The sequence below is a fragment of the Populus euphratica genome, unplaced genomic scaffold, assembly GCF_000495115.2.
Source record: "Populus euphratica unplaced genomic scaffold, PopEup_1.0 scaffold116.1, whole genome shotgun sequence".
Lineage (NCBI taxonomy): Eukaryota > Viridiplantae > Streptophyta > Magnoliopsida > Malpighiales > Salicaceae > Populus > Populus euphratica.
Window position 1 is genome coordinate 476,994 of NW_011499995.1, and position 26,970 is coordinate 503,963.

General features: G+C 33.1%; 4 protein-coding genes across 8 annotated transcripts; 3 read left to right on the forward strand and 1 right to left on the reverse strand.

Moving 5' to 3' along the window:
* The first annotated feature begins 1,669 nt into the window (after window positions 1-1,669).
* LOC105140606 (V-type proton ATPase subunit C-like) lies at window positions 1,670-7,049 on the forward strand. 3 transcript variants are annotated; one of them, XM_011047498.1, is made up of 12 exons: window positions 1,670-1,973; window positions 2,052-2,120; window positions 2,708-2,835; window positions 2,937-3,036; window positions 3,438-3,505; window positions 3,580-3,721; window positions 3,925-4,018; window positions 4,061-4,083; window positions 4,244-4,369; window positions 5,493-5,576; window positions 5,660-5,739; window positions 6,506-7,049. In XM_011047498.1, exons 1-12 carry the CDS (start codon window positions 1,860-1,862, stop codon window positions 6,603-6,605), a joined length of 1,128 nt encoding a protein of 375 aa, XP_011045800.1. In that variant the 5' UTR covers window positions 1,670-1,859; the 3' UTR covers window positions 6,606-7,049. The 3 variants fall into 3 exon arrangements, with proteins under 3 accessions (XP_011045800.1, XP_011045799.1, XP_011045798.1); XM_011047497.1 differs by having other exon boundaries at window positions 3,925-3,996; window positions 4,039-4,083; XM_011047496.1 differs by having other exon boundaries at window positions 3,925-4,083.
* Window positions 7,050-7,144: 95 nt separating this feature from the next.
* LOC105140608 (uncharacterized) lies at window positions 7,145-8,383 on the forward strand. 3 transcript variants are annotated; one of them, XM_011047501.1, is made up of 3 exons: window positions 7,145-7,484; window positions 7,575-7,842; window positions 7,915-8,383. In XM_011047501.1, exons 1-3 carry the CDS (start codon window positions 7,352-7,354, stop codon window positions 8,294-8,296), a joined length of 783 nt encoding a protein of 260 aa, XP_011045803.1. In that variant the 5' UTR covers window positions 7,145-7,351; the 3' UTR covers window positions 8,297-8,383. The 3 variants fall into 3 exon arrangements, with proteins under 3 accessions (XP_011045803.1, XP_011045802.1, XP_011045801.1); XM_011047500.1 differs by having other exon boundaries at window positions 7,145-7,249; window positions 7,362-7,484; window positions 7,575-8,383; XM_011047499.1 differs by having other exon boundaries at window positions 7,575-8,383.
* Window positions 8,384-10,667: 2,284 nt separating this feature from the next.
* On the reverse strand, window positions 10,668-14,056 carry LOC105140609 (mitochondrial phosphate carrier protein 3, mitochondrial-like). Its single transcript, XM_011047502.1, has 6 exons — window positions 13,547-14,056; window positions 12,586-12,947; window positions 12,465-12,508; window positions 11,439-11,653; window positions 11,222-11,346; window positions 10,668-11,135 (listed from the first exon to the last, which is right to left on the reverse strand). Exons 1-6 carry the CDS (start codon window positions 13,847-13,849, stop codon window positions 11,087-11,089), a joined length of 1,098 nt encoding a protein of 365 aa, XP_011045804.1. The 5' UTR covers window positions 13,850-14,056; the 3' UTR covers window positions 10,668-11,086.
* A 10,874-nt stretch (window positions 14,057-24,930) lies between these two features.
* On the forward strand, window positions 24,931-26,357 carry LOC105140611 (uncharacterized). The gene is made up of 2 exons (XM_011047505.1): window positions 24,931-25,106; window positions 25,534-26,357. Exons 1-2 carry the CDS (start codon window positions 25,016-25,018, stop codon window positions 26,334-26,336), a joined length of 894 nt encoding a protein of 297 aa, XP_011045807.1. The 5' UTR covers window positions 24,931-25,015; the 3' UTR covers window positions 26,337-26,357.
* Window positions 26,358-26,970: the final 613 nt, after the last annotated feature.

Genomic DNA, 26,970 nt, shown 5'->3' on the forward strand with positions numbered 1-26,970 from the left:
ATTTCTATCTTTCCATATCCCGGCTAATTAAAGAGTTGGGAATATGTTTTTATTATTAGTTTAATTATTTTTATTGGTCAATCAAATATTTTTTAAACTAACAAAGTTGATCAAGTTATATCAACACAGTTTCTATGCAATTTATTTTTAAATTTAGATTAAGCAAAAAATTAGACAAAAAGTTATTTTTATATTATTTTTATTATTATTTTTTAAAAAATTTATATTATTTTATTAATTGAAAAAGATATTTTTAATCAAATCAACAAGTTCATATTAGATCAATACTTATATAATTTAATTTTAAACTCAAGTGACAAGTAAGGTAAGAAATTGTATCAGGAAATTTTAAGGTTGATATAATTAATTAAATTTAATAAAAATACTAAATAATTCTTAATAATTTAAATATTTTTTATTATATTAAAAAAAACCTTCAATTTAACATGTGGAGTAATGTGCCTATAAACTAGTTATTATTACTAAACATTAAAAGATTTGAGGTGAAATCTCTTGCTTGCACCATTCACAAGAAAAATAATCAATTTTATTTTTTTTAATTTTATTATTGTTTTTTTAATCTTAACTTTAAATAATTAATTAATTTTAAACTATTTTTTATAATTTATTTTCTATAAGGTTATCAAAATTCCAAACAATATATTTTGGTATTTAGTTAGCACTCGATTTTACCAATGTTTAATTTTTTATTATATAATTAAATAAAAAATAATTTAAAAATAAAATTATTAAACTTATTGAAGTCCACGACTCAAGTCATTGATATAACGGTTTAATCATAAAATCTGGGTCAATACAATATATTATTATTTTAATATTAAAAAAATATCATCTCATTTTTTTTAAAGTGAAACTATGTTTTTATATGTTATTAAAATTGTTTTTAAACCCATAAAATCGATTAGATGTATTAAGATAATTTTTATATAATTAAATTTAAAACCTAAAATAAAAAAAGAGAAAGATATAAAGGGTGGAAGCTCTACTCATTGGGTTGTATTTAATAATAATACTAAAAAAATCCTTGCAACTTGGACTTTCTTTACAATATGTATTTTGTTTTATCAAACACACAGCTTAGTGTGATCCAATAGGCTAAATAAATAATTCAACAATCTTCAATTGCTGGTTAAATAAATAAAAGAACAATCATGTTCTAATTTGATGGATTAATAAAAAAAAGAGAGGTTAAATTCGGGTGATTTGGTATATTGATTTGTAATCCATTTGACCCAATAAAAACCCATCCAAGTTAAAAAGAAGAAAAAAACTAAAATAACATTATTTTAATTAAAAATAATGCACGCAGGTTTACCCAGTAATCCTTTTTTAATTAACTCATGCAAAGTTCGAAATGGTAACAATACTTTTAAAATAAATAAAAGAAGAATCATGTTCCAATTTGACGGATTAATAAAAAAAGAGAGAGGTTAAATTCGGGTGATTTGGTATGTTGATTTGTAATCCATTTGACCCAATAAAAACCCATCCAAGTTAAAAAGAAAAAAAAACTAAAATAACATGATTTTAATTAAAAATAATGCACACAGGTTTACCCAATAATCCTTTTTTAATTAACTGGGGCAAAGTTCGAAATGGTAACAATACTTTTATCTTTTATGTATTATTTTATCAAGTAAAAGATGGCCTAATTTTACTGGTTAGCAATCATCCTTCCACCGCCAGGAAGGCTCCACCGAAATTGAAACAGAAGAAGAAGAAGAAGAAAATCAATGCAACTCTGATCATTCCCTCTGTTCTCTCTCTACCTACGAACAAAACCCCTCTTTCTCTCTCTAATCAAAATCGAAAACATCTGAGTAAAAAACAAAAAGGAAATGACGAGTAGATACTGGGTAGTTTCTCTTCCGGTTGAAAACTCAGCTTCTTCTGTGTGGAACCGTTTGCAAGAACAAATCTCAAAGCACTCTTTTGATACACCTCTCTACAGGGTTTCTTTCTCTCTTTCTTCTTCATCTGATCTGTTTACTTTAACCTTAATTTTCTATTATTTCCTTTCCGTTTCGCAGTTTAATATCCCTAGTCTTCGTGTTGGAACCCTCGATTCACTCCTTGCGCTTAGTGATGATCTCGTCAAGGTAATCTTTTTTCTTTCTTTTTAATTCTCTATATTTCTGATTTATGCAATTGATGTCTGTTTGTGTCTCAATTTAATGATAATCATTGTGGAAATGTGAAATTTAACTCTCTGGTAGTTTAAATGTTGGGATTTTTTGGACATTTATGGAAATGTGAAATCAAGATTTCTGTAATTTAGCAGTTTGACTTGATGATGATGATGAAATCATAATTTTACACATTTTGATAATTTATATGCTTGAATTTTTAATGCTACTTTATAATGATAATCATTGTGGAAATGTGAAATTTAACTCTCTGGTAGTTTAAATGTTGGGATTTTTTGGACATTTATGGAAATGTGAAATCAAGATTTCTGTAATTTAGCAGTTTGACTTGATGATGATGATGAAATCATAATTTTACACATTTTGATAATTTAAATGCTTGAATTTTTAATGTTACTTTAATTTTTTTTTTTGGATCGAACGGTTGCTATGAATGATTTGATTTTTCTTTTCCTTTTCATTTTCTTTTACTGCTGAATGTTTTGATAGCGCATGCTTTGGTTTTTTGGGATTTTTGGTTGATTGAATTGAATGTGCAGTCGAATAACTTTATAGAAGGAGTGTCACACAAGACCAGGAGACAGATTGAGGAATTTGAGAGGTTATCAGGTGTGGAGAGCAATGCTTTGACAGTTGATGGTGTGCCAGTTGACTCTTACCTAACCAGGTTAGTTTTGCAGTCCATTGAAATTTTGATGTGAATTAGGGATATGTGTTTTGGGGTTATTAGAGATTTTCTTAGATTGTGTTTTGGATTTTGGATTTTAGGTTTGTTTGGGATGAAGCAAAATACCCAACGATGTCTCCTCTGAAAGAGATTGTGGATAGTATCCATAGTCAAGTGGTGAAGATTGAGGATGACCTCAAGGTGATTATTGTTTTTTGGATAACGGAACAGTTGATTGTCAATTGATTTGTTTTTTATGTAAGCATAGGAGAAATACCGGGAGAAACACACCACATTTCTTATGGTAGATAACATTTAGCAAATCACCATGTCACGAGCTGAATTTCAATATCTAACCTAGTTGAAAAGACCTCAAAGGCTTTTAAGCTCCTTCATATGTGTTTTATGCTCTTGCATTTTTTATGCTACTATTATATGCCACTGTTAGATGCATTTATTGACTTGTACAAAAGTACAACACACTGCCAGCCTAGTTGTATTTTTTAGCGTTCCTTAATATTACTTGATGAAAAACTTGGGTATTTCATAACTAGCATATTCATTTGGGAATTTGAACTTTTAAGCCCTGTCCTTTCTGTTAGGTTCGTGTTGCTGAGTATAATAATGTACGCAGTCAGCTCAATGCTATCAATCGGAAGCAGAGTGGAAGGTATTCATATCCTGAATTTTGATCTATCATATACATCTCTTATTTCTGGCATGACCCTCCTTTATCTGTTTCAGCTTAGCTGTTCGTGATCTTTCGGATTTGGTGAAAACAGAGGACATTATTATCTCTGAACACCTCATAACCCTCCCCGCAATTGTTCCCAAGTATTCACAGAAGGACTGGTTGGCAAGCTATGAAACATTGACTAACTATGTGGTAAGATGTGTTTCTTTATATATAAATGCTTCAGTCAGTGGCTCCAGTTTGGATGGCTATCATCTCTAACAGTGATATGGATTGTTGCCTGTGAGACCTGTTCACTTAGGCTCATGTGAACTGATGGATTTAAGCATGCCATGCTTATATTTTTCTTGCCACTTCTCAATTCCAGCTTGATCTATCCATCTCGTGTCTTTCAGGTTCCCAGGTCCTCCAAGAAGTTATATGAAGACAATGAATATGCTCTTTACACAGTAACACTATTTAAGCGCGTGGCAGACAATTTTAGAACAAATGCACGTGTATTTAAGCGAGTGGCAGACAATTTTAGAACAAATGCACGTGAAAAAGGGTTCCAAGTGAGTAGTACCCAGTTTGACTTACTCTAGCTTTTACCCAAATGGTTCTAGGAGTAACTGAATCTTGTGCTTTATAGATATAGAAAATATTCGAGTTTTTAATAGTTGACTTGGTCTAGAATCTCTAATGCATTATGTTTCTGTCTCTCGTGTGATTTAGATTCGTGATTTTGAATATAGTCCAGAAGCACAAGAGAGCAGGAAGCAAGAGTTAGAAAGACTGGTTCGGGACCAAGAAAATTTGAGAAGTTCTCTTTTGCAGTGGTGCTATACTAGCTATGGGGAGGTAATTTTCTTCCCTTCCTTTCCTTTTTCCTACTTTTGGGGCAATATAATGCAGGTCAGATTTGAATTAATCAGCCTTTATGTTTTTTCCGTTGAGTGGGGTTTGACTAGATTTCTAATTATAGGATTAGATAACCAGAACTTAAAGTTTTTGGATTTGTAGTTTGACGTTGAGGTCGGTTGTGTTGATGATTGAGAGATAGGATGGCTGCTTGATAGCTGGAATTGCATGTTCAATTTCTGGAAAACCTTGACATGCAACTTAAAGCACTGTAGTTTGGAAGTAGGTCGTTGTGGAATTAATTGACCTGGAATTAATTAGGTTTTTGAGGTTACAGGGATTGACAAGTCTGATGTTGCAAATAAAGCCAAAAGCTGAGAAGTTTGGTGGCTGTTTGTAAATGTACATGAGATACTGCCATGTAGAATTTTAGTGAGGAAGAAATGAAGTAGGTGGTGGAGGAAAGGAGAAAGAATAAGAGGGCCTAGAAAAAGAGAGAGAACTGAGTGCTCAACTTAGCCTTTCATGTATTTCAAACTGGAATGAAATACTCATCAACTCCTAGGATACTCATCTGCACAATGTAAATTACATTCCATTGGGTTACTTAGCTAAGCATAAAAATTACCCTGGAAAAGATATTGTTCTGTCTCTAAAGCTCCTGCCTGGCTTCTGTGATGGAAGCAGATGATCACGTGCTAACATTCAACTAGTTGAGATGTGTATCTGCTAGTCTGGTGATTTGCTTGTTGATTGACGGACAATTTCATGTCTTGATTGCTTTGGAAGTTGATTCCATGATTTTGTTTTCCTGCACTGAGCATTTTCTTTTATTTTGACATGGTTGGAGTCTACTGACTCCAAAACCCTTCTTCCCACCCAACTGAACGAGCCTATGTGCCTGAGGGTCTAAATGATTTTCAGAAATGCTGAAGTCTTTGTTAGTACTTTTCAGACATAGGCTTCCTTAAGTACTCTTGTATTTTTTGTGGTTTGTATCTATATTGAATACTGTTTCTTGCTAAAAAAAATGTTGAACCGTTCCTTCATTTTTCTCTTTTTTTCTTTGGCTTTGGCTGCGCTGCTAGTTCCCTTGTTAACTAAACAAGTTTATGACCTGCAGGTTTTCAGCTCTTGGATGCATTTTTGTGCTATTCGTGTCTTTGCAGAGAGCATTCTCAGATATGGATTGCCCCCATCATTTTTGGTGAATATTCATCTTATGTTTTTCCTTGTTTTTCCTATGAATCGTTTTTTTTCACCAGGCACTGGCTTTTGGGACCATTTCAGGCTTGTGTTTTATCTCCTACTACGAAAAGTGAGAAGAAAGTACGTTCAATCCTTGAAGGATTTTGTGACAATTCAAACAGGCAAGTTTGTATACCCTTTAGATATAATTACATAACTGGATGAACCATTTTGAAGAATGCCAAAAGCTACTGCTTGATGTTTTAGTGCCAGTTTGAGAGTATGATAAGGCTTGCATTTCAAAGTGTTTTTTGCTTGGAAATACATCAAAATAATATATATTTTTTAAAAATTTCTTTTTGATATTAGCACATCAAACCAATCAAAAAACACAAAAAATGGTGAAATGGTGGTTCAACCTCAACACCAAATTAATCGATTGCAAGCTTGGACAGCATCACCTTGTTTGCACAAAAGATACCGAGGCTATTTCCATCTCTCTGTTTTCTTCTTTTCTTTCCTTTTTCAAGAGGCTTTTTATGCAAACAGCATTATGGTTCCGGTGGGAATAAATCATATTTCTCTGGATGGTCATGAAAATTTGGAGGGCTTATGTGCGTTCATAATATTTTGAGCAGTAGTAAGAAATAGTTCAGAAATTGTCTGTTGTAGTGCTTCCTTCTAGAGAGCTCTGGATTTTGTGCTCTTTTGTCTTTGAGAAGTAGATGAAATTCTCGAATGTTGTAGCAACCTTGTTTTAAAATCTGAACAGATGTTAAGCCTTTTGTAATTCTTTAAAAGAAAAGGAAAAAAAATTGTTGATGATCCAGTGAATCAAAACTTATAAATTATGTTCTCTTTGACTTTTTTATTGCTTGTATCATGGAATTTGTATTGTTGTCTTCTAAAATTCTCTCCTGGCATGGTACTTTGATTGTTCTCATGCAGCACGCACTGGAAATCTGAAGATGAAATGGGAGGGATCTTCGGTTTGGGAGGCGATGCTGATACTTATCCTTACCCGTCCTTCACAATCAATCTTGTTTGACCTCACAGGTTCAAATTTCTTGTGTGTGGCAAGCTCCAAGTCCTAGGATTCCTTTTGATATCAATAAATGGACGGGAATGAGGACACTGTATATTAGCGTTGATATCTCAATTCTTTGGTTTATTTATAATCTGAGCATGCGGATTCCTGTGAATGGATTACGAGGGTACAATGCTTGAAGGGAAATGTAATGACTACAAATCTGTATTTTAACACCTATATTTTGAGGTTGGTACTAGAGTTCATTGTGTATGTGGCAATTGGAAGACGCTCCTTGTCTATGTATTTTGATGACATGATGAAGATGACATGTGTTTCATGTATTGGTTTATTTAGCTAAGTATGGTCTGAGCCTGGCTTAGCCTGACAGATTTGTGCCTTATTTTGGCCTGCTGAAAAAGCCGGCTAGTCAACCTTAGTTTAAAGAACAGTTTTTCCTATTTTCACGGTATAGCATATTTCTTATCTTGAGCTTCTCCAATTTATTTCTTATTTAGAGCTTTCCTATTCTCAACAGGAAGCCCTAAATTCCTTTTCAACACGGAATGTTATAACATATATATATCTCTAGATTTCTGGTTATTGACTAACCCTGTCAAAGAGGCATAGAGATCCTGGAGAAAATAAATTTGTCCAAGAACAAGGTACATTCTTATTGAGCTAATGAGCTGATTTACGTGGGGATTTAGTTATTCTTTTCATCAAGAGATTTAATGGTAATCTACATGGTTATGATCTGACACTAAATGTTTGTAGAATACCAATCTCCTGCCCTTCTCTTTTGGAAGTCTACCACGATGTTGACGTTGAAGTTGAGTGGATTCTGCGACTGTGAAGGATGCTGGCGTAAGGTGAATGAGGCTCTCTCCGGTATCAAAGGTACATCATCCTAAAGTGAATTTGCACATTGCCTCTTCTTCTGATTCTTAACAGCTCTCTTGTGTGGGTTCTGATCAATAAACTTGGCAGGGATTAAAGGGAGATTAATAGACAAAAAGAAGTTCCTTGTCACTGTCACTGGCATTGTGGACACTGAAGCCGTGAAAGCAAGATTGGCTAAGATAAGAAAGGGTGTTAAGGTTGAGGTTATATTCCAAGGTGACGGGGAAAAGAAGGAAGAAGAAAAGAAGCCACAAGAGGAAGCTAATTTTAATGGGCCCTATAATAATCCCCAACCCTATGCTTATTTTAATGGGCCCTATAATGATCCCCAACCCCAAGGTCTTGCTGATGGTAGTGGGCCCTATAATGATCCCCAACCCTATGCTTATTTTAATGGGCCCAATAATTATCCCCAACCCCTAGGTGTTGGGCCCTATAATGATGCTGAAGCTGGTCCATCCAATAGAGGGGGGAATAGTACTGAGCCCATGGGTGAACAGAACTTAGAACACGACCTTGCAAGATATCTGTGTGATTATGGGCTTGACTATGACCCAAACTTTCCTTTTGGCACTGATGTCGTCCCACCCTCTGCTTCTTTTAATGGGTCCTATAATGATCCCCAACTCCTAGGTCTTGCTTATTGTAGTGGGTCCTATAATGATCCCCCACCCCAAGGTTTTGCTGATGGCAGCGGGCCCTATAGTTACCCCCCAGCCCAAGACCACGCTCATGGTAACGGGCCCTATGATTATCACCCATCGCAAGACTTTGCTGATGAAATTTCCAATGCATGTTCTATTATGTGAGCTATTCATTACAAAAGAAATAAAAATCGACTACAATAAGTAGTGGATGGTATTAGTTTTTTTTTTTTTTGAATTTATATGTTTTAATAAGATACCCCAAATTAAATGTTATTTTCTTTTTATGGAAAGAGTTCAATATTTTTTGTCATAATTCTTGCTGTTGGTATCATCAATAGAGAACAATAGCTTGCTTATATAAAATAAAAAATAAACCAACTTAATATAAAATAATTCATTTGTATTTATACATGAAACAGTTCAATCCCTCTAGCTCAAAAAAATCTCATTCAGATACACACAGTGATTGTAAAAAAACCTGATTTCTAGGGCTAGAACAGACATTTCCATCCCTCTAGCTTCATGGAATGTTGAATTCACTGCAATTTCTTGTTCTTTGAGTGTAAATGATTGAAGAGGTTGAAGGGCAACTTTTAGTCTAGTTGCTGATTTGCCCAGATTTCATGGCAGAGCACAGGATTATTGATACTTTGTGAGCTCTTGCTTGAAAGGCATCCCGTTTGGTTGAAAGAAATTTGTTGATGCTTAGCATGACTCCCGTAGGCTTAAGAGCATCCACATCATGGTCTCTGCATTTTAGCTTGTTACCACATTCATGCTCTCTGTTTTAGACAGTCAAAGTTAATAAGGGAGAAAATGTTAAATGATAAGAGTTTTCAATTGAGAAAAAAGATGATTAGGTTTTTTTATTGAGGTTATTTCAAGCTTCAGTAAAATTTATTTTGATTTTTCTTCGGTGCCCAATAGTTTTAACAAAATTTATTGTTTTTTTTTTTACTTTTCAGTGTTTAGGTAAGATATTCAGTTATTATAAAGTTTAATTTAGTTTCACAATAAAAATTAATTTCATATTAACTCTTGAATTCCATTGAGAGTTTGACGATAACACACAAAGTTCTCTATATTCACTATAGAAACTTTTCAGCTCTCCTAATTAGAGAAATGAAGTATTTGAAGTGCAAGTTTGAGCTCGATTGCTTCTATTCCTTCGATCATTTACTCATCCCCGTAATATTTTTTCTTCAATTCAATTTCACTATGGCAATGTTATTTTTGGAATCCAATCCCCATAACAAAAATTTTGTGAATCATTTCTAATAATAATAATTATAACAATGATAAAGACGAATTTGGCTGTTTTTTTTAAAAAAATAATTTTCTTACATGAAAAATGTTTGACAAAGACGAATTTGGCTTTTTTTTTTAAATAATTTTCTTACATGAAAAATGTTTGAAAATCATTTACACATCATATTATAAATTCTTACGAATTGAGTGGTAATATATTGATTTTATTAATAACAACTTATTGGTCTCTCATGAAAAAAAATAAAGGTTGACCTTGTATATGACTATTTTTCTTAGCATACGACTTAATTAATACATATTACTATGCTTTTTACAAAATTTTCAAGGACTTGTTCAATAATTGATGGATAGGAAATGTAAGCCAACATATATATCATCCTGGTTTGATGAAATTACCATTACATATAAATATATTGAATAGTAATAACATGACAGATTACAAAGGTTTCTGCCCAATACAAGGATTTATTTTGAATAGTAATACTCCACTTTGTCATTTTATTTAGTACTAACAGAAAGAAGGTGAAAAAAGAAAAGGATACAGAGAAGGTAGCCAGCAGTAATAAACTGTATATTTACTGCCAATTTGTATTTGAAAGAGATTGAAAGCTTGTTGCAAAATTAACAATTAAGTGGGTTTACTACCTTCGAGATCATTATTTCAATGCGATTTCTTAACATAAAGTTGCTATTTTTAATAATATAAGAAAAAAAACCTAACAAATGCTCGATGCAGATATGAAGTCGTCAGATTATACCAGGGAAAATTAAGATATTGTTTTGTGTATTTTCCTCCCTTTCATCTCCTCTTGTAATATCTTGATTAGTTTCCAAGAGAACTACTATTTATAATGCCAGTTAATAGTAAATAATAGATTATTATAAATCCTTATGATGTATCACATTCAAATACCGTGTAGCATTACTAAAAGAAAATTACAGGTTAGTACAGTATCTCTCTCTTTTTTACCACATGTCACAAAGATATATGGTGGCAGCATGCATTGAAATAGAATTATAATATATAACTCAAGTAGATAAAACTTCAGGCTAAAGACCAAAACAAATAAAAGGTATTCTTCACATATTCTTTAATGTTTTTTTTTATCATATTGGTGCCTCAATATGATAGAACTCTCTTCTCTACTCGCATTTCACGAATTCAAAAACTAAATACCATGCATTTGAGTTTATTTAATTAAGATAAGTTAAAAAGGAAGAAGGAAAGCCAAAAAACAAAACATATATTTAATAACAACGAAGATTGCCGTAAAAAGGGGACTCCGAATCCCATGCATTCACATGGCCAATAACATGCAAGTTCCCACATAAGCACTCAAAAGAAATTCGGACAGGACAAAACACATCGTCTCCCCATCTGTCCATTATTTTGGTTGTCCTGGCGAGGGGATGATGAGATCCTTATATCAAACTGGAATTCCATAAAATGATCTAACTAGCAAAAGTTTTCATGATCTGAGAAGGATGGGAACAAAACTATCCCCCGGAAAACCATAATTAGTCAAGATGACAAAAATCGACAATGAGTCTTTGAATGTAAAAAGAATAATCTCCGTTGGCTTGGGATTACTCAAGCAGCTCCGATCCTATATTTATTATCCCTATATGATCTCCCAGGTTCCATTAGAACAATACAAACCAATCCGTCAATGGATTGAAACTTTATACCTTTGCAGGGACAGCGGCAGGGGCAGAACCTCCAGTAGTAGGCCTGAAAATTCACATCAAATCCTTTTTAGCAATGCAACACCAGATCAAGTCACAATGAAGCTTTTACCACTCATAGGAAATACTTACAATCCCACAAAAACTTTGAATGCATCATAGATACCCCACTGAGCTCCAGTAAGTGTTCCAATCATGACAATACGGAGAGGCAGCCCGCGAGTAAACAGACCCCACACACCTAGCTTCTTCACAGCCTGCAAAAACAAACATAAATAAAGTTTCAAAAATGTTAACAAGGGGCGGAAAATAATGTTTTTCAGGGAATTCACTGTGAGAATGAACTCACGTCACCAACAGTTGCCCCTTTAGCATTGTTCAGGAAAGAGACAAGATTATCTGCAGGATGTGACACAACAGCACAAAACACACCAGCAACATAACCACCAGCAAAGCTAACACCAAGCTGCAGAGACTTGCTGCACTGGTCCTTTGGCACGGGGATGGAATACTTGTAGATCATCTCTACAATAGTCTCAAAAGATGCAAACTTCATCATTGTATCTGCAAGAAAACAATAAAATAACATGTAGCATTGTCAGCAACAGGTACCACTGATATGACCAATAATAACTCAAACTATGGTATATACAGCAACTCAATGACACGCCAAAATTAACATTCAATACAGCAAAAGCTCCGTGTAACTGTTGCCATCCACCAGAAGCTCAGACCAGGCATTTTTTGCAAGAAAAACCATGAACCACAAACTTAAATTGCAGCATGAAAAAACAGAGAAACCTCAATGAATAAAACCATAGTTCTTGTGAGCTACACACTTGAGCAAAAGATGAAAAATGCAATGCACACTGTCAAATAATTATACAAGTTCTTTTGACCAGCATTTTGGTTTAAGGCTACAGCAATTGTTGAGTTCGTCAACTTGGATAAAGACTTCAGCATGCCTCACAATATCAGCTCGAAATTCCCGACTTTTACACACAAACAAAGCCATTTTTCTACTCTCTTTTAAAACAGTTCCAAACAAAATGTTGACAAGCACGTATCATGCTTCTACATGCACATGATAACCTAACACGAAATGCTCATTTCAAACAAGAAAGAAGATGGATCATTATATAACCATGACCCAAATACGTCCTTTAAAGGCTAAAAAATACAGTGTCTTAAAAAGCTGTAAAGCTCCAACACTAATAAAATGGCATGCTTGTGTAGCAAGTGTTAAAAAAAAATAGAATACAAAATTGAAAATATCAAATGTACTGAACAGAAGAAATCATTCAAAATAATATATGAATTTCTTAGCCCTACTGAGCATTAAATAACTATTAAAAAGTAAAGATGTCAAACTTACATGGTATCTGGCGACCCCAGAGAGGAACGATGCCTTTGTACAACCTAAAATAAACAACAAAGTTAGTAACATATAAAGCTTAACATAAATCATCAAACAAATCATGGACATAAAAGCATACCCAAGAGCACCTTCAGCTTTCACAAACTTAGGCAGTCCATCAGACAAGCCTCTAGCAAACCCAGGTTGAGTTTGAACTCGAACCTTCACAGCCTCAAAGGGGCAAAGAGCAACATCTGCAATCACCTCAGCAGACGCAGAACCAGCAAGGTAAATCAAGGTCTTGTACTTGGCTGCATACTCAGGCCCAGCAAGATCAGAGTAGTACTTCTTAAAGAACTCGTAGAATCCAAATTTGCAGGCCCCCTGAGCACCGTAACCAAGAAGGGCCGGCACCCAACCCCTGAAGAAGCCTCTCACTCCTTGCTCCTTGAGTAGAACTCCAAAACCAGATGAGATGCTCTTGTACTTGGCAGGGTCAATCTAAAAAATCAATCATATAAACATTAATCGATATCCTCAATATTTTAACATAACATTGCTAACCCATTTATCTCATATTTGATGGCTGTGACAACATGTGGTTTAAAAAAACATCAACCACGGGCAAAGATAAAACCATAAATTTTCATTGCTTCCATATTCTCTTAATACATAACACTCGATAATGCGTTACAAGGAAGTGTGGGCCAACAAATGACAGTCTACAACAGATAGAGCACAATAACAACAACGAAACCCTAAAAACATAAAAATCTTTGCAATGCTCAACCAAAATGATTCATGCAGTCACGCTATTTATACCTCAGCCAGCAAAAACAGATCAAATCTAACACACAACAAAAAAAATTGAAACTGCACATTTGGAAATGTCAAACAGATCTGATCTCTTATAAACCAATTAAAAACACAAAAATCTTTAAAAAGAACACGATCTAACACTAAAAACTACTAAAAGCAAAGCAGAAAAAACCTCTAAATCGCTACCTCAACAGAAACAGCGACACAGATCTGAACTAAAAACGACAGAGAACAGAGAAAAAACGACGCAAGAGAAGCACAGATCTAGTAAAAAAGGACACCTGCATATTACACTTGACAAGGTCAAGAGGAGTAACAGCCGTATGAGTAAGTCCACAGCTAAGAATACCACCAACAGTACAAGCAGCATAGAAAGCAGGTGAGTACATCTCGATCCTTTTCCCAGGCTCACTCGGTGCGGGGATAACAAATCCGCCACTGCTCTTCCTCCCCATAGCCGGGGTTAACGACGGGGAAAGAGAAGGTTGATCGGAGTGGAGGGTAGAGAGGGTGAGAGTCTTCGCGGAGGAAGAAGAGGAGTAGAGGAAGCTAGGGATCAGTGACTGTTGTCTATGAGAATCCATTTTTGCAACGGGGCGAGAGAAAATGAAGAGAGCAGCAGAGAGAGGTTTTTTTGGGGTTCTCTTCTCTGCCTGCCTGCCGAAACTCGCTTCCAATTGCGCTGTAAGAAAACTGTGAGGATCGGTTCCCGTTTTATTGGCTGCTGTCCAACAACTCTCGCGTGTTCCTCACGAGCCCTGTTTTTTTCTTTTTCAAAAAAAATAGGAGGCGTTTCTTTTTCGTTATTTACAAGTGCAAAAGGCTAGGGCTGATGCATATATATATATATATATATATATATGCTAAATTATATGATTTATCTCCTAAATACTACAAATTGTTTATTCGCTTGATGCAATGAATATAGTTTCGTCTGGCGGCGTATGTTCTGTTCCGAGTGCTTCCCTTTAAGGTTGGCTGTGACTGTAGTAAGTTTTTAAAAAAATTTAAATTAATTTTTTTATATTTTTTAATAATTTTAATATATCAGTATTAAAAATAATTTTTTTTTAAAATAATATTATTTTAATATATTTTCAAATAAATCTTGTAAAGGGCAAACATGTAATTTTGAAGGTAGGGCGGTGGCAAATATTACAGAGGGTTAAAGAAAAGAAGACCAGACAGCGGTGCTGCTGAGCGGCGGCATATTCCTCACAGATATTGGGGAGCACCAAGACTGGGTCAACTATTTTCTCAACTTGTACCCCTTTCCATCAGCTCCTTTTCCTCTGCGGTTAGGAAACAAAGGAATGCAATTTCAAGTTTATAGAATATATGGAAGATTGATATTGCTCTGCTTTTAAATTAAAGCTATTTTTAATTCAAAAACATTGTTTTATTAATATTTGTTTTACTTTAAAATTAAAATAGGTGTCATTTTAAAGAAAAGTGTTTTGTTTTTAATCGAAGTGGAAATGGAAAGTAATTTCAACTTAAAGTATAATTGATTAGTGATGATGACAACTTTCTCCTTTATTTTTTTCAATATGTGTCTAACATAATTTTATTTTAAGATCTTTTTAGTATTATTGATTTTATTAAAAATTATATATAAAATAGTAACTTGAATGTGTGATTAACCACTATCTAAACATCAAATATATATATTAAAAAAGTCAAACTTGATATTTAGATTTTTTATAATATCTTAAAATCTAATATACTAAAAAATAAGGTTATTTGATGTTTAAATAGTGGTTAATTACACGTTCAAGTTAATATTTTTTTTTAGAATTTAAAAAATATATGATCAGTGGTAGAAGTTCTAGCAACTACAAAAAAAAAATCATCATCCTTTTTAATGAGTTTTAAGTACCTTCTGATAATAGATTTAATGACATTAAACAAGATATCATAATAAATAAAAAGAAAATATTTTCAATTTTAAGAATAAAAATGTTTATTATTGTGTTTGATATAATAAATGTTTTGAAAATTAAAATATGAATACTTGGAAAAAAAAATTATAAACTCTCTTACCTACGTGGTTCAGGGGGTATTTATAACCCCTAAACTTGGTTGTTTTGATGGAATAGAGAGGCTAAAAAGTCATTTTTTTTATGATATTAATGAGAGATAAAAATATTTTATATATTATTAATAAGAAACATATATCTTTTATATATCATTAATAAGAGATGAATATTTAAGATGAAAATGTGACAAGTCTTTAGAAAACCTTTTATACACCTATAGATGTAACGAGATGATTATTCGTTATATGAATAGTTCATGTTCCATTCTTGAAAGCCAATTTTATTTTTTATTCAATAATCACCTCCAACAATTTTAATTAATTGTTAGACATCCAGCATTCCATTCTCGAAAGCCAATTTCACGTTGTGATTTATCAATCATCATTAACAATTTTATTGGTTGCTATAAACTTGACATTCCATTCTTGGAAGCTATTATCATTATCCTTATATGAATAGTTCATGTTCCGTTTTCGAAAGTCAATTTCATTTTTTATTCACTAATCACCTCCAACAATTTTAATTAATTGTTATACATCCAACATTCCATTCTCGAAAGCCAATTTCACATCGTAATTTATCAATCACCATTAACGACTTTATTGATTGCTATAAACTTGACATTCCATTCTTGGAAGCTAATCTCATTATGTTATTCATTAATCACTTCATTCTAATATTGAATCCATACCATAAATTTTGTCTTTATGGCAATTAATACAATAACACAAATAAAATCATTATCAAATTTATATGGCTAAATAAGAGACAATTAAGTAGTGTTGCCACCTATCTAGGATATGATGTGATGTGACAGCATGACTACACTTGACTGCCTCTAGGCCATTTCTTGTACCATAACAAGATCAAAGTTTTTAATAAAAGATTTTAGATTGGATCACAAATCTTAATTGACATATTCTTTCGTCTAAAGAAAATTAAAGTATATTAGTTCATTCATTTATTTCTCATTCAAAATCCTGTGACCATTTCAAAATATCCATGTTAGAGATTCCTCTTAAAAGTTGATATTTATTCACTAATGTGTTTTTACAACTAAACATTGTATTGCATTTCAATTAAAACTTAACTTGCTTAATTAGGAATGTGATGTAATTCTATTTTCTCACATGTTAACACGTTCCTTTTTTATTATTAAGAGAAGGGAGGTTAGATTTATCCATTAACATTTCTAATTTTGCTCATTCTTTACACTATCATAAATCTATTTTTTAGGTGGCAACCTGACTTTTTTATGGATTTTTTTATTTATAATCAAAGTTATAAAGGTTCAACTTACGCAAAGTTTGCTTCAAATAAGAGTTAACATCCCTCATACCAATGCCTTAAAGAGGTATACTCTAAATTTCATTCCTATTTATTCCTAATTTTAGCTACAGTTTAGTCATTACAAGTTATCACACAAAGAGTCTATTTGATATTGTGGTTGCTGTTGTAGTTGTGGTTTTAAAAAAATAGTTTAATAAAAAGTGTTTTTGTGAGGTTTGTTGTTAATTTTGAAGTTTTTGGTTAAAATTACAGTTGAAATTATGGTTGAAAAAAAGTAGTTTATTATGTTTGGTTAATATACTTTTTGTATGAGGTTTGATTGAAAAACTACTGAAAAGGACATTATAATCATATATATATATATAGGCAAAATATTATTGTTTTATAATTTTGATTACATAACAAAATGAATAATCTTTGTACATTAATAAAAGTTTTTCATTGTCCCATTAAACTATTTGCAATTCTATCTCTTACAAAATCAATACATAAAGGCCGCTGTAATCCTTAAATAGTTAAGCGAGGTACAATATCAAGTAAAAAGTTATCCAGAATGAAATTTGAATTGTGATCATACTCAGAAAAAACCTTATCATCTTGTGATTGCTTTATAATATAGTTATATAGTGCCATTGATACAACTACAATCTTAACTTGCATTTTATATGGATAAACATACATGTTTTGTAAAATTCTCTACCTCTATTCCCATTACCCAAAAGAACGTTTAATGATGTTATGTAGTGATAGATCAAGATTCAAATAAAGTTTCATAGGAACTGGAAACTGAAAGCATGGTTTGCTTACTCGAAACCTGAAGCATAATTCTCTCAAGAAATCAAGATCACCACTAGATAAAACTACACATAAGAAGACAACTTATCGAAATCTTAAAATCCTCTAACACTACCAAGAAAATTGATTAATAAAGTGTAAGGAAAACACAGTAAGTTTCAATGACAGATTAACAACAAAAAAAGCTCTACAGGAGTTAAATAAAAAAAATTGATCCATAAATCAGATACAAAATCTCCAAATCGGTACTCAAAACCTAAAATGGCAACTACATAATTTCTTCAATGGATAATTTCCATTAAAAAATCAAGATTTCATAAACAAGTTTTCATTTTTTAAGCTCATGAACTAGTTAAAACAAAAACAAAACAAAAACAATGAAACATGGTTAATTAAATAAAAAACATAAAGAACATGACTAACTATTATATAAACATATTCAATGCAGAATTACATATATACCTACGTACTAGAAACAGATGAAAGCAGCACAAAAATTAAAAATTTAGAGCAAAATATATAAACAATTAAAGATGGAGACAAGGCAAGCACTTACATGTTTCTCTCTCTTAAAGGTGTTCCCAGCACAGTTGTGCCTCCTGCAAGTCGAAACAATGGAGATTGCTTGGCATAAATGATTGTAGTGAAGGTGATCTGATCTTCACTTCACAGAAGAAGGGACAAAGGGGAACATGGATGAACACTATCTCTAGCATCAATCTTCATCTAGATCAAGGGAATAGGGGAGACAAGCTTGAGTTGGGAAAGTTTTGTGTTAAAATCTTTCGTTTGACAGGAGAAGGGACAGAGGGAAATAAGATAAACACTATCTCTGGCATAGTCAATCTTCATCAATCTCATCCAAATCGGTTTAATAGGGGGGAAGGGAACAGAGCTTAAGCTCGGGCAAGGAAAGTTTTTTTACAAGAAAAAAAGTGTTGGTGAGAGGCACAGAGTGAAAAGCAGGTGTTAATTGCTTTTCACAAAACTAAGGTCTAACCTTAGTTTTTGGTGGGGTCATATTAAATAAAAAGTGTGGTTGAAAATTACCAAACATCTTTGTCCTGCTTTTTTTATTAATTGCAGCCACAATGCCAAACAGGTATAAAATATAATAAGACCCATCTTTTTATATTTTATATTTTATTTATAACTTAAGATTTAGAAACTCGAATAAGGTAAGGTCAATTTCGAATGCAATTTAACATTCATATGCATGACTTTGAAGAGGAAACTAATAAAAAAATTTGTGCTTAACTAGTCCAAACATTCATTCATGAGTCAGATAACAATTTTAGTTTTGGAATACATAACTTGACCCTTCATTAGTATTTTGCTCATATTTAGAGTTCCATAACTCCAAATGATCCAAATATTGATGAAATGAAAAGTAAACATACCTACACGTAAGCATATAAAGAAAAATATCTCAAATTCTTTGGGTTTCTATCCTCAACTCAGTTGTAACTTGGACATTAGGGTTGTCCAGTTGCAGTTCAATATCTCCCATCATCAATAATTAATACATGGGACTAACACTAGAATGTTCCATCCCCTAAGAGTGTTCCTATACCTCAATGATCATTATTGAACCATATTAGTATAATTTGAATATAACATAAGCAACCACATCACTTTTTTATTATAGTGGCTAAAACATGCATAAAGTAAATAATGAAATTTTATTCTTCAAGTCTTTTAATGTTTTTGTTCCATAATTATGCTAACATGATGAAATTCAAGATTTGATAATTTCCACAAAAACTCAAATCTAAACAAGTCATTCTCCTTCTTTCTTTGTAAGAATCTTGGCCAAAACTCAAGGAATAATAGTTCTACCTTTTTGTCTTCTATTTTGCTACATGTTTCTACTCTAAGCAATCCTCTCATGTTCAATTCAAGAAATATTATGTATCTCTTTCATGAACATCAAATAGGAACATTAAAATTAACAAAAATTTAAATATTGTGTTAAGCATTAAGATAAACAATTTATTAAATAATGTAACTAATTAAACATTGATTATTTACACATTTGTATTGCAGAAAATCTTGCCTCACCCTTTTCTTATATTTGGCTAAACCTAAGGGCCTCTTTTTAATCCTAATATCTTTTTCAATCTTGAATAATAATGTTATTTTATTAAACAATTAGTCTTTTAAGTGTAGAATTTATGATTTTTTCCTATTTTCCCTAATTTTTTTGCTTAAGAACCCTAATAGACAAAAATCTAAAAACTAAGGGTTTTACTTACAATGTCAATTGGAAAATGTTTAGAATACTTTAGTTTATGCTCTTTGGTTTCCAGAATCCTTCTTTACGACCTCTTCATCCCTTCTTTCTTTCCTTTTTCATGTTTTCTTTTATTTCTCCAATCAATATCCTTTTTTTTTTCTCTTGGTAACACCTTAGTTACTCCTTGCATATTTCTAACTCTCATCTCTCTTTATCTTTCACACTTTAGGAAGGGTAAATGGTGACATGTAAGGCTGGTCTTGGTGATTATCTAAAAGAAAAGAAGGAGACAGGGGAATATTTTCCCCTTCTAATTATTGGCCTCCCTTAAAAGAAAAAGGCTTTTACTTTATTTATTTATTTATTTAGGTCCTTTAATTTCTTTAATTCATGCTATAAAATCCCTCCTTTTTTAATTCTTTCAATTTAGCCCTTGGTTTATTTCCTACTCTTTATTTAACTAAACTTAGTCATCTCTCTTTTCTCTTATTCTCTAAATGTCTTAGTTATTCTTCTTTTTCTTTTTTCTTTTGAAAGTATTTTGACCGAGGTTTTACATACCCCTGTTGAGGTGCCACTTAGGATCACATTAATTTTGGGTAGTGTTAGTATATATTGACCATGACATCACTTGCTTTACTCAAGATGAGAATCCCTATTCACAAACTAACAGAGCTAGCTTTTAGTTATCAATCTCTCGATTTCTTATTTTAAAACATAACATTTTTTATGTCATATCTTTTATCCCTATAGATCAGAAATACGAGTATTTGGTTGCAATCTCATAGATGAAGGGCATTGAACAAATTCTTTACCTTTGATTATAAAGCTTAGCCCACACCCTTGTGCAAAATATTGTCCGTTATGACTTAGCCCAACTCAGCTTCCACACCTTATAGTTTTGTTTTTAGCAGCCCACATACCCCAAAATATGTCCTATAAGGTTAGATACCAACTACCTTAATGTACCCTAACTTTAGACACTGTTTTTTTAATGTGAGATGTTACAATCCCCTTACCTTAAGAATGAGCCATCCTCGGCTCTGATATCATATGTAAGGCCCGACCCATTTCCCTTTGCAAAATATTGTTTGCTATAGCTCAGTCCAACCTGACCTTCATGCCTTATGGTTTTGTTCCTATAGCCCACAAACCCCAAAACGAGTCCTACAAGATTAGGTACCAACTGCCTTACTATGTCTTGGCTTTAAATACTCTTTTTTTGATGTTGAATGTTACATTAATGGTCATGGAGACTTCAATAAGGGTAACTTTAATAAAGTAATATGTATTTTAGGGTAGCTCTTGTATTCCCTAATCAATCTTTTCTAATTTTTTCTAAGGTAATTGTCCATCCTAAAAGAACAATCTCATTTGAAAGACCTCTCAAACAATTTTCTTTAGAGAAACAGGGAGGATCATTACATAGGATAGCTATCTCTTCCACCCAAATATGGTTCTCAATGGCTTACTTCATTTTTATTAAGCTTTTACTTGGTGGAGCACATAACTCTTTCCATAAGCTATCCTTTTTACTCTACTTACCAAGGCTTTTGAAGCCATATACTCGATTAATTCCTTAACCTTGAGTATTTCCTCATTAAATTTCTTTTAGTATACTTATGTGGACTTGACCCCAAAAATTCTATGGAACTTCTTTTAGCTAGGATGTTTATGTTGAACTGCGTGTATAAAGGTCATCAAAGCTTGTAATAGATCTCGACACCAAATTATTATAACATTTATATATTGACCCTATAAAGATTAAAAGGAAGGTCTTACATATGAACATAGTTATCCTAGATGACCAATTACAGGCTGCTCTATATATTATGTATACGTTCCCTTGGATATGCAAGATCATCATAATTATCCAATGTCATCTTAGTAGAAATATAATCTTTGGATATATGAGAATACAACACTTATCTTGATAGGGGAGAGTCTTGAATTTGATAGAGGGATGTAGATATTTTCATGCATGTACTCCCTTATAGGCTGTTTTCCACTCCTATGTCTTTAAGGTTCCAGGAGCTTTAGATTTTTGGCATGGAATAATGAGATTAATGGCTAGCCTCCATCCCATGATGGCTAGATGGACATCTAGAATACTCGTTATATGCACGGGTATCATGACAATACGAACCTTCTTTGGAAAGGCTTGGTGACCACTAAGATTGAAAACATCTTATTTCATTTTATCCAAACTCCTTGGGGTGTTATAATTATCTATGAATATTGGGTGTAACTTGCTATTGTGGGGCTATAAAAAAGGTGCTTATATGGGTGCCAAAATTTACTAAGGTAGAAAAGTTTGATTTGACCTTTGAGCTACCAACATAGTCTAGGAGAGGACTTGCACCTATTTTATAAGCTGTTAAAGATCTGGTTAGGTAGAAGCATCTGTTATGGCAGGGATGTCTATCATACATCTTATTATTTATCATTGATGATGATTAAAGATATCAATAAACCAATTATAGAAGGATAATTAATGGCTTTTTAAAATAAAAAAAACTTTCTCATATATAATGTTAATTGATGATGTTCCAAATATAATATACTAAAAAATAAGGTTATTGATGTTTTAATAATGATTAATCACACGTTTAGGTTAATATTTCCTTCTCTAGAGCTTAGAAAATGTATGATTGATGGTAGAAGTTTTAGCACTTGTAAAATTGTTCTTTTTGATGGATTTTAGGGATCCTTTGATGATAAAGTCAGTGATTTTAAATAAGAACAAAAGTGCTTATTCTTGTTTTGGTAAGATAAATGCTTTAAAAATTAAAACATGAATGCTTGGAAAAAAAATTGTAAACCATCTTACCTAAGTGGTTCAACGAGTATTTGTAAACTATATACTTTGTCTTTTTTATGGAGTAGAAGGGTTGAAGAGTTATTTTCTCCTGATAATATTAATGAGAGATAAGAATCTCTTACACATCATTAATGAGAGACAAATATCCCGTATACATCATTAATGAGATGAAAATATGGTATACCCTCGAGAGACCTTTTACACATATAGATGTTGGGAAACAATTATTCCTAATATGAATAGTTCATGTTATAGGTCTTATGAATGAACAAACAAAGCCTTATAACTTTAAAATGAGTTTTTAACAACCCTCAAACCAATTGAGCTTGACACGGAGCCAAGTCTAGTAGAGGTAGGTCGGACAACTCGCTAAACTCATATTTATTTAGATTCAGCATGTGGTTGAAACTAATAATGCTGGGTATAACAGCTTGCCAAACTTATGTTTACTTAGGCTTATCAAGTTATTGAATCCAAGAATATTAGGTCTATCAGCTTGTCAAACCTACGTTTACTTGGGCTCAGCACGTGATTGAGCCCAAGTATGTTGCATCTGACAGTTCACTAGACCTATTTTTTCTTGGGCTTAACGCATGGACAAACCTAAGCATGATAAGGTTGATAGCTTGCTAAACCTACATTTACCTAGGCTTATTTTGCTATTGAAACTAATAATTTTAGCTCAGAATGTGGACGAACCCAATTATATTGGGTCTAGTAGCTCGCTAGACCAATTTTTACTTGGGCTCAATATGTAGCCGAATCAAGCATGTTAGGTTTAATAGCTTGCTAGACCCACCCGTTGAAGGATTACAACCCTGTTATTGAACATTTTATATATTGTTTTAGGTTTTTTTCATAAAGCATAAAAAATACAAGTATGTTGAGTTTGAAAGCTCGTTAGATCCACTTGTTGAAGGGTTATAACATAGTTATTATACCTTTTTATACATGGTTTTAGGCTTTTTAACAAAGCATAGAAAATACTCATCAATATTATCATTGGTCTTTGAGTAAAATAAAAGGATAAATATTCATCGAATTTACTTATATTGGGTACAAGTTTAGGACGAGGAAGTTTTATCAAGAAGGTTAACGTCTAATCTCGTGAAAAATATGAGTAGAGAAAATGTTAGGGGTAGGGATAGGAAGAAGATTTTTTGGTTGTGCATTTTTCTCTTTTAAAATTTGATACCAAGGAAATCATTTTTTCCCTTTTAAACTCTCTCTCTATATATATATATTGGAATGGAAGTAGTCTAGCAACATTATTAAAAGTAAAAAGTTGAGATTATACGACTCTTCAAGGTGGATAGGAGCCTTTTGTAATTGTTAAAAAAATATATATATAGGAGGGCAGAAGATCAATTAGAAACATGGTGCAGTTGAAATTATGTTTTGTCATGATCATAATTTTAAAAATGTTTGATTAATTAATATATATCTAGGTTTTATATGAGTTTCACTTAAAAAAATAAAATTTTAATTAGAAAAAAACTATAATGTATGATTTTTTTTCAAATTACAATTATAAAAACTACATCAAACTGAAGCACACACCGAAATATGAAGATTATAAAATGGCTTGATTATAGAGAAATAGATCCTGGGAAACAACCCCTCAATGGAGGAATGACCCTTGGTTTCGGGTCTTTCTCAAAAGTTACAGCTCCCTTGCTTCCCCATTTTGCAATAAAGCAAAGCTTGGACTCTTCCCATCTCCAGTTCCGTTTTCAACTCGATAATTGTATATTCTGTTTTTTTAAGGATTAGACCAAGCCATGGCTGATGGAAAGAGCCCGTCAAAGAGACTCGACCAAGATGGTTCAAATCAAAGAAAGCAAAGGCATTATTTATTATTTCTAATTATATCATTTTAATTTTATATTAAATTTCATTGTTATCTATATTTTTTCGATTTCTATCCAACAATTTAATATTTTATCTCTTAAAACTTCTTACACCACTCACCACCTTACTTCTATTAGGTCTTTTCATGTTAGAATCCACAAATTGTGTTTTCTTATAGTATTTCCTTAATTTTCAAGAACAAATACTAAATGTCCAAGGACTACTAACCAATCATGTTTTCATCAAGGCAATTATCATGATACAAGACAGCATAATATATATATATATATAATCCTATGAATTAGGATCCCAATCAAGGAATCCCATTGATCATTAACAATTGTTCATGTGGCAGAATACCATGATGGTCGGCCAGCATAAAATATAAATTGAACGAGGACTTGTACATGGATGCCTACCCGAAGGAGAACACCAGCAAGCCTGCCAGCGCCAAGTTTCAAACGTTGAAATTAAAGTACCTTTTCAAAACTAGGGCATGAAGAGAGGAGCAAATCAAGCCCGCATTATTGGAATATTATTATTACCTTATTAAAGATGGATTTATATCCGGTGCAACGAAGATGCGTTTCGTAAGTGAGAATAAATTTACATACAAGGCAAGATCATGTATTTTTCAAGATTCTTAGCGTCCATCCTTTGTTTTTTTTGCCTGTTCTTAAAGCCCAGAGAGAGAGTAGCTTGAGAACACATCTGTCCAATGGAAATCATCGAGGCTTCTTCATGTTCTTTTGCTCCAGGTGATCGTGATAGCCCCCGACATTCCCAGTGGCTTCAGAAAACTCTATCAGGTTTGTCCTTACTTGGCTTAATTTTCACCAGTTATGCTATATTTGAATTCATTTCTTGTTCTAAACATTGGTAGAAACCACAAGTAGGGAACGGGTGGCACATGGCAAGTTCGAAACTATAGATATTAAACTAGGAAACCTGAAAGCTTATATGCAAATATATAATGATGGTTCATGCCACCTTTTTTTTTAATACTCAAATAAATGCTTCAAATACTCTGTAACATTTCCTGGCCATGTGGTTTGGAATTGTAACTAGAACCACTCAATAAAGGTTCTTGCTTTGGTAACACAAATGCACAGCAAAAATGTTACTTCTTGACATTCACTGCTATTTACTTTCCATTTAAAAAAGAAAAAGAAGAAGTCGTTCCCTGCTATGGAAAGGTTTTCTGAGCCTCTTGGTATGCTTTTCTCGTTATTGCAGACATGAACGAGAGAATGAAAGCCATGATGACTCTTTTGGAAGAAGATGGCGATTCTTTAGATAGAGTTGCCAGTCGTTGCAAAAGAAGGCTGGAGCTTGTTCAAATGCTAGAAGAGTTCAACAGATCTTATCGCCATTTAGCTGAAACATGTGACAGGTTGAGTTCTAAATTCCTTGTCAAAGATTCAGGGCCTGCACCTTTGCATTCCACAATTGACAGTAACAAGGATACACCAATAGAAAGCTCTGATAATTCTAACTCCGAGATTTTAGATTCCCACCCTCAATACGTTGTTGAAGATCCTGAGATCAAATGTGACAGCACTAACTTCGACGTTGAATACCTGGACAAACTAGTGGATGAACTGATGTTGACTGAAGAATGCAAGATGAAATTAAAAGCGAAACGTGAAATTAGAGAAAATCAAATGGATAAGAAAGGCAGAGACTTTTTCCGAGTAGAAAGTATCAGTACGAATATGAATGATTATGGCGAAGTTCAGGCTACTGCAAGAGACTTCTCAGAGGGTAGTGGTTTCGAGTGGGACAATACATGGTGTGAACTCAAGTTTCAAATCACAAACCTTATGGAGGAAAATCTGCAGCACCAGGCCGAGTTAGCAAGGAGAAACATTGAAAAGAAACTGGTAATTGATAAGCTCCGGCTACAGCTAGAACATTTGAAGGCTGAGAACAGGTCCCTCCAGGGCTGCATCAGCTGTTCAAAAGACGGAGAGAAGCGCAACTCATTGCAGAGAAGAGGACTGCTCTCGGGTAAGTTTTTTGGAGGAGGTTGTACATGAATTGTCATTTGACTCATTTCCCTGCTTACGCAAATGCTTTAGCATGAAGTTCATGCAAATCCAACCCTCAACATCAAAGCTATAATTACACATCTTGTAGAGCTTAAAGGAGCAAAATTTTCCCAATCACTTGTCATGCTCTTATGAAATTCATAATATGTTCTTGTTCAAAGGGTAATCTTTGTGCTGTAACAGACTGCTTTCTTGTTGCGTGATTCTGTGTCTCAAGGTCCTAGACTGTATCTCTATAAAAAAACACATCCTTTCAGCAATAATCACATAAAAGAAACACATTTGGCTTCACCCACCTGGAACCATTTTTTTTCCTTGGAACTGCTCTCAGATTCGTAGTTAGGAATCAGCTACCTGCTTGGATGCTTGAGTGCCTTTTGATTGAACAATTAGAGGTTATTGCATATCTGACTTACAGAGTCGAATTATCAAAGACTGTTGTTTGAGAATACTATTTCATTAGAGAAGTTGCAGCACCATGGTAACTACAATCTCCTAATGGCAATAAATTTTTTAAATAAATTCTGTGCCTCAAGGTCCTAGACTGTATCTATATAAATAAAACATCCTTTCAGCTATTATAGAGGAAAATCTCCTAATAGCAATAACCTCATTGTTCAGG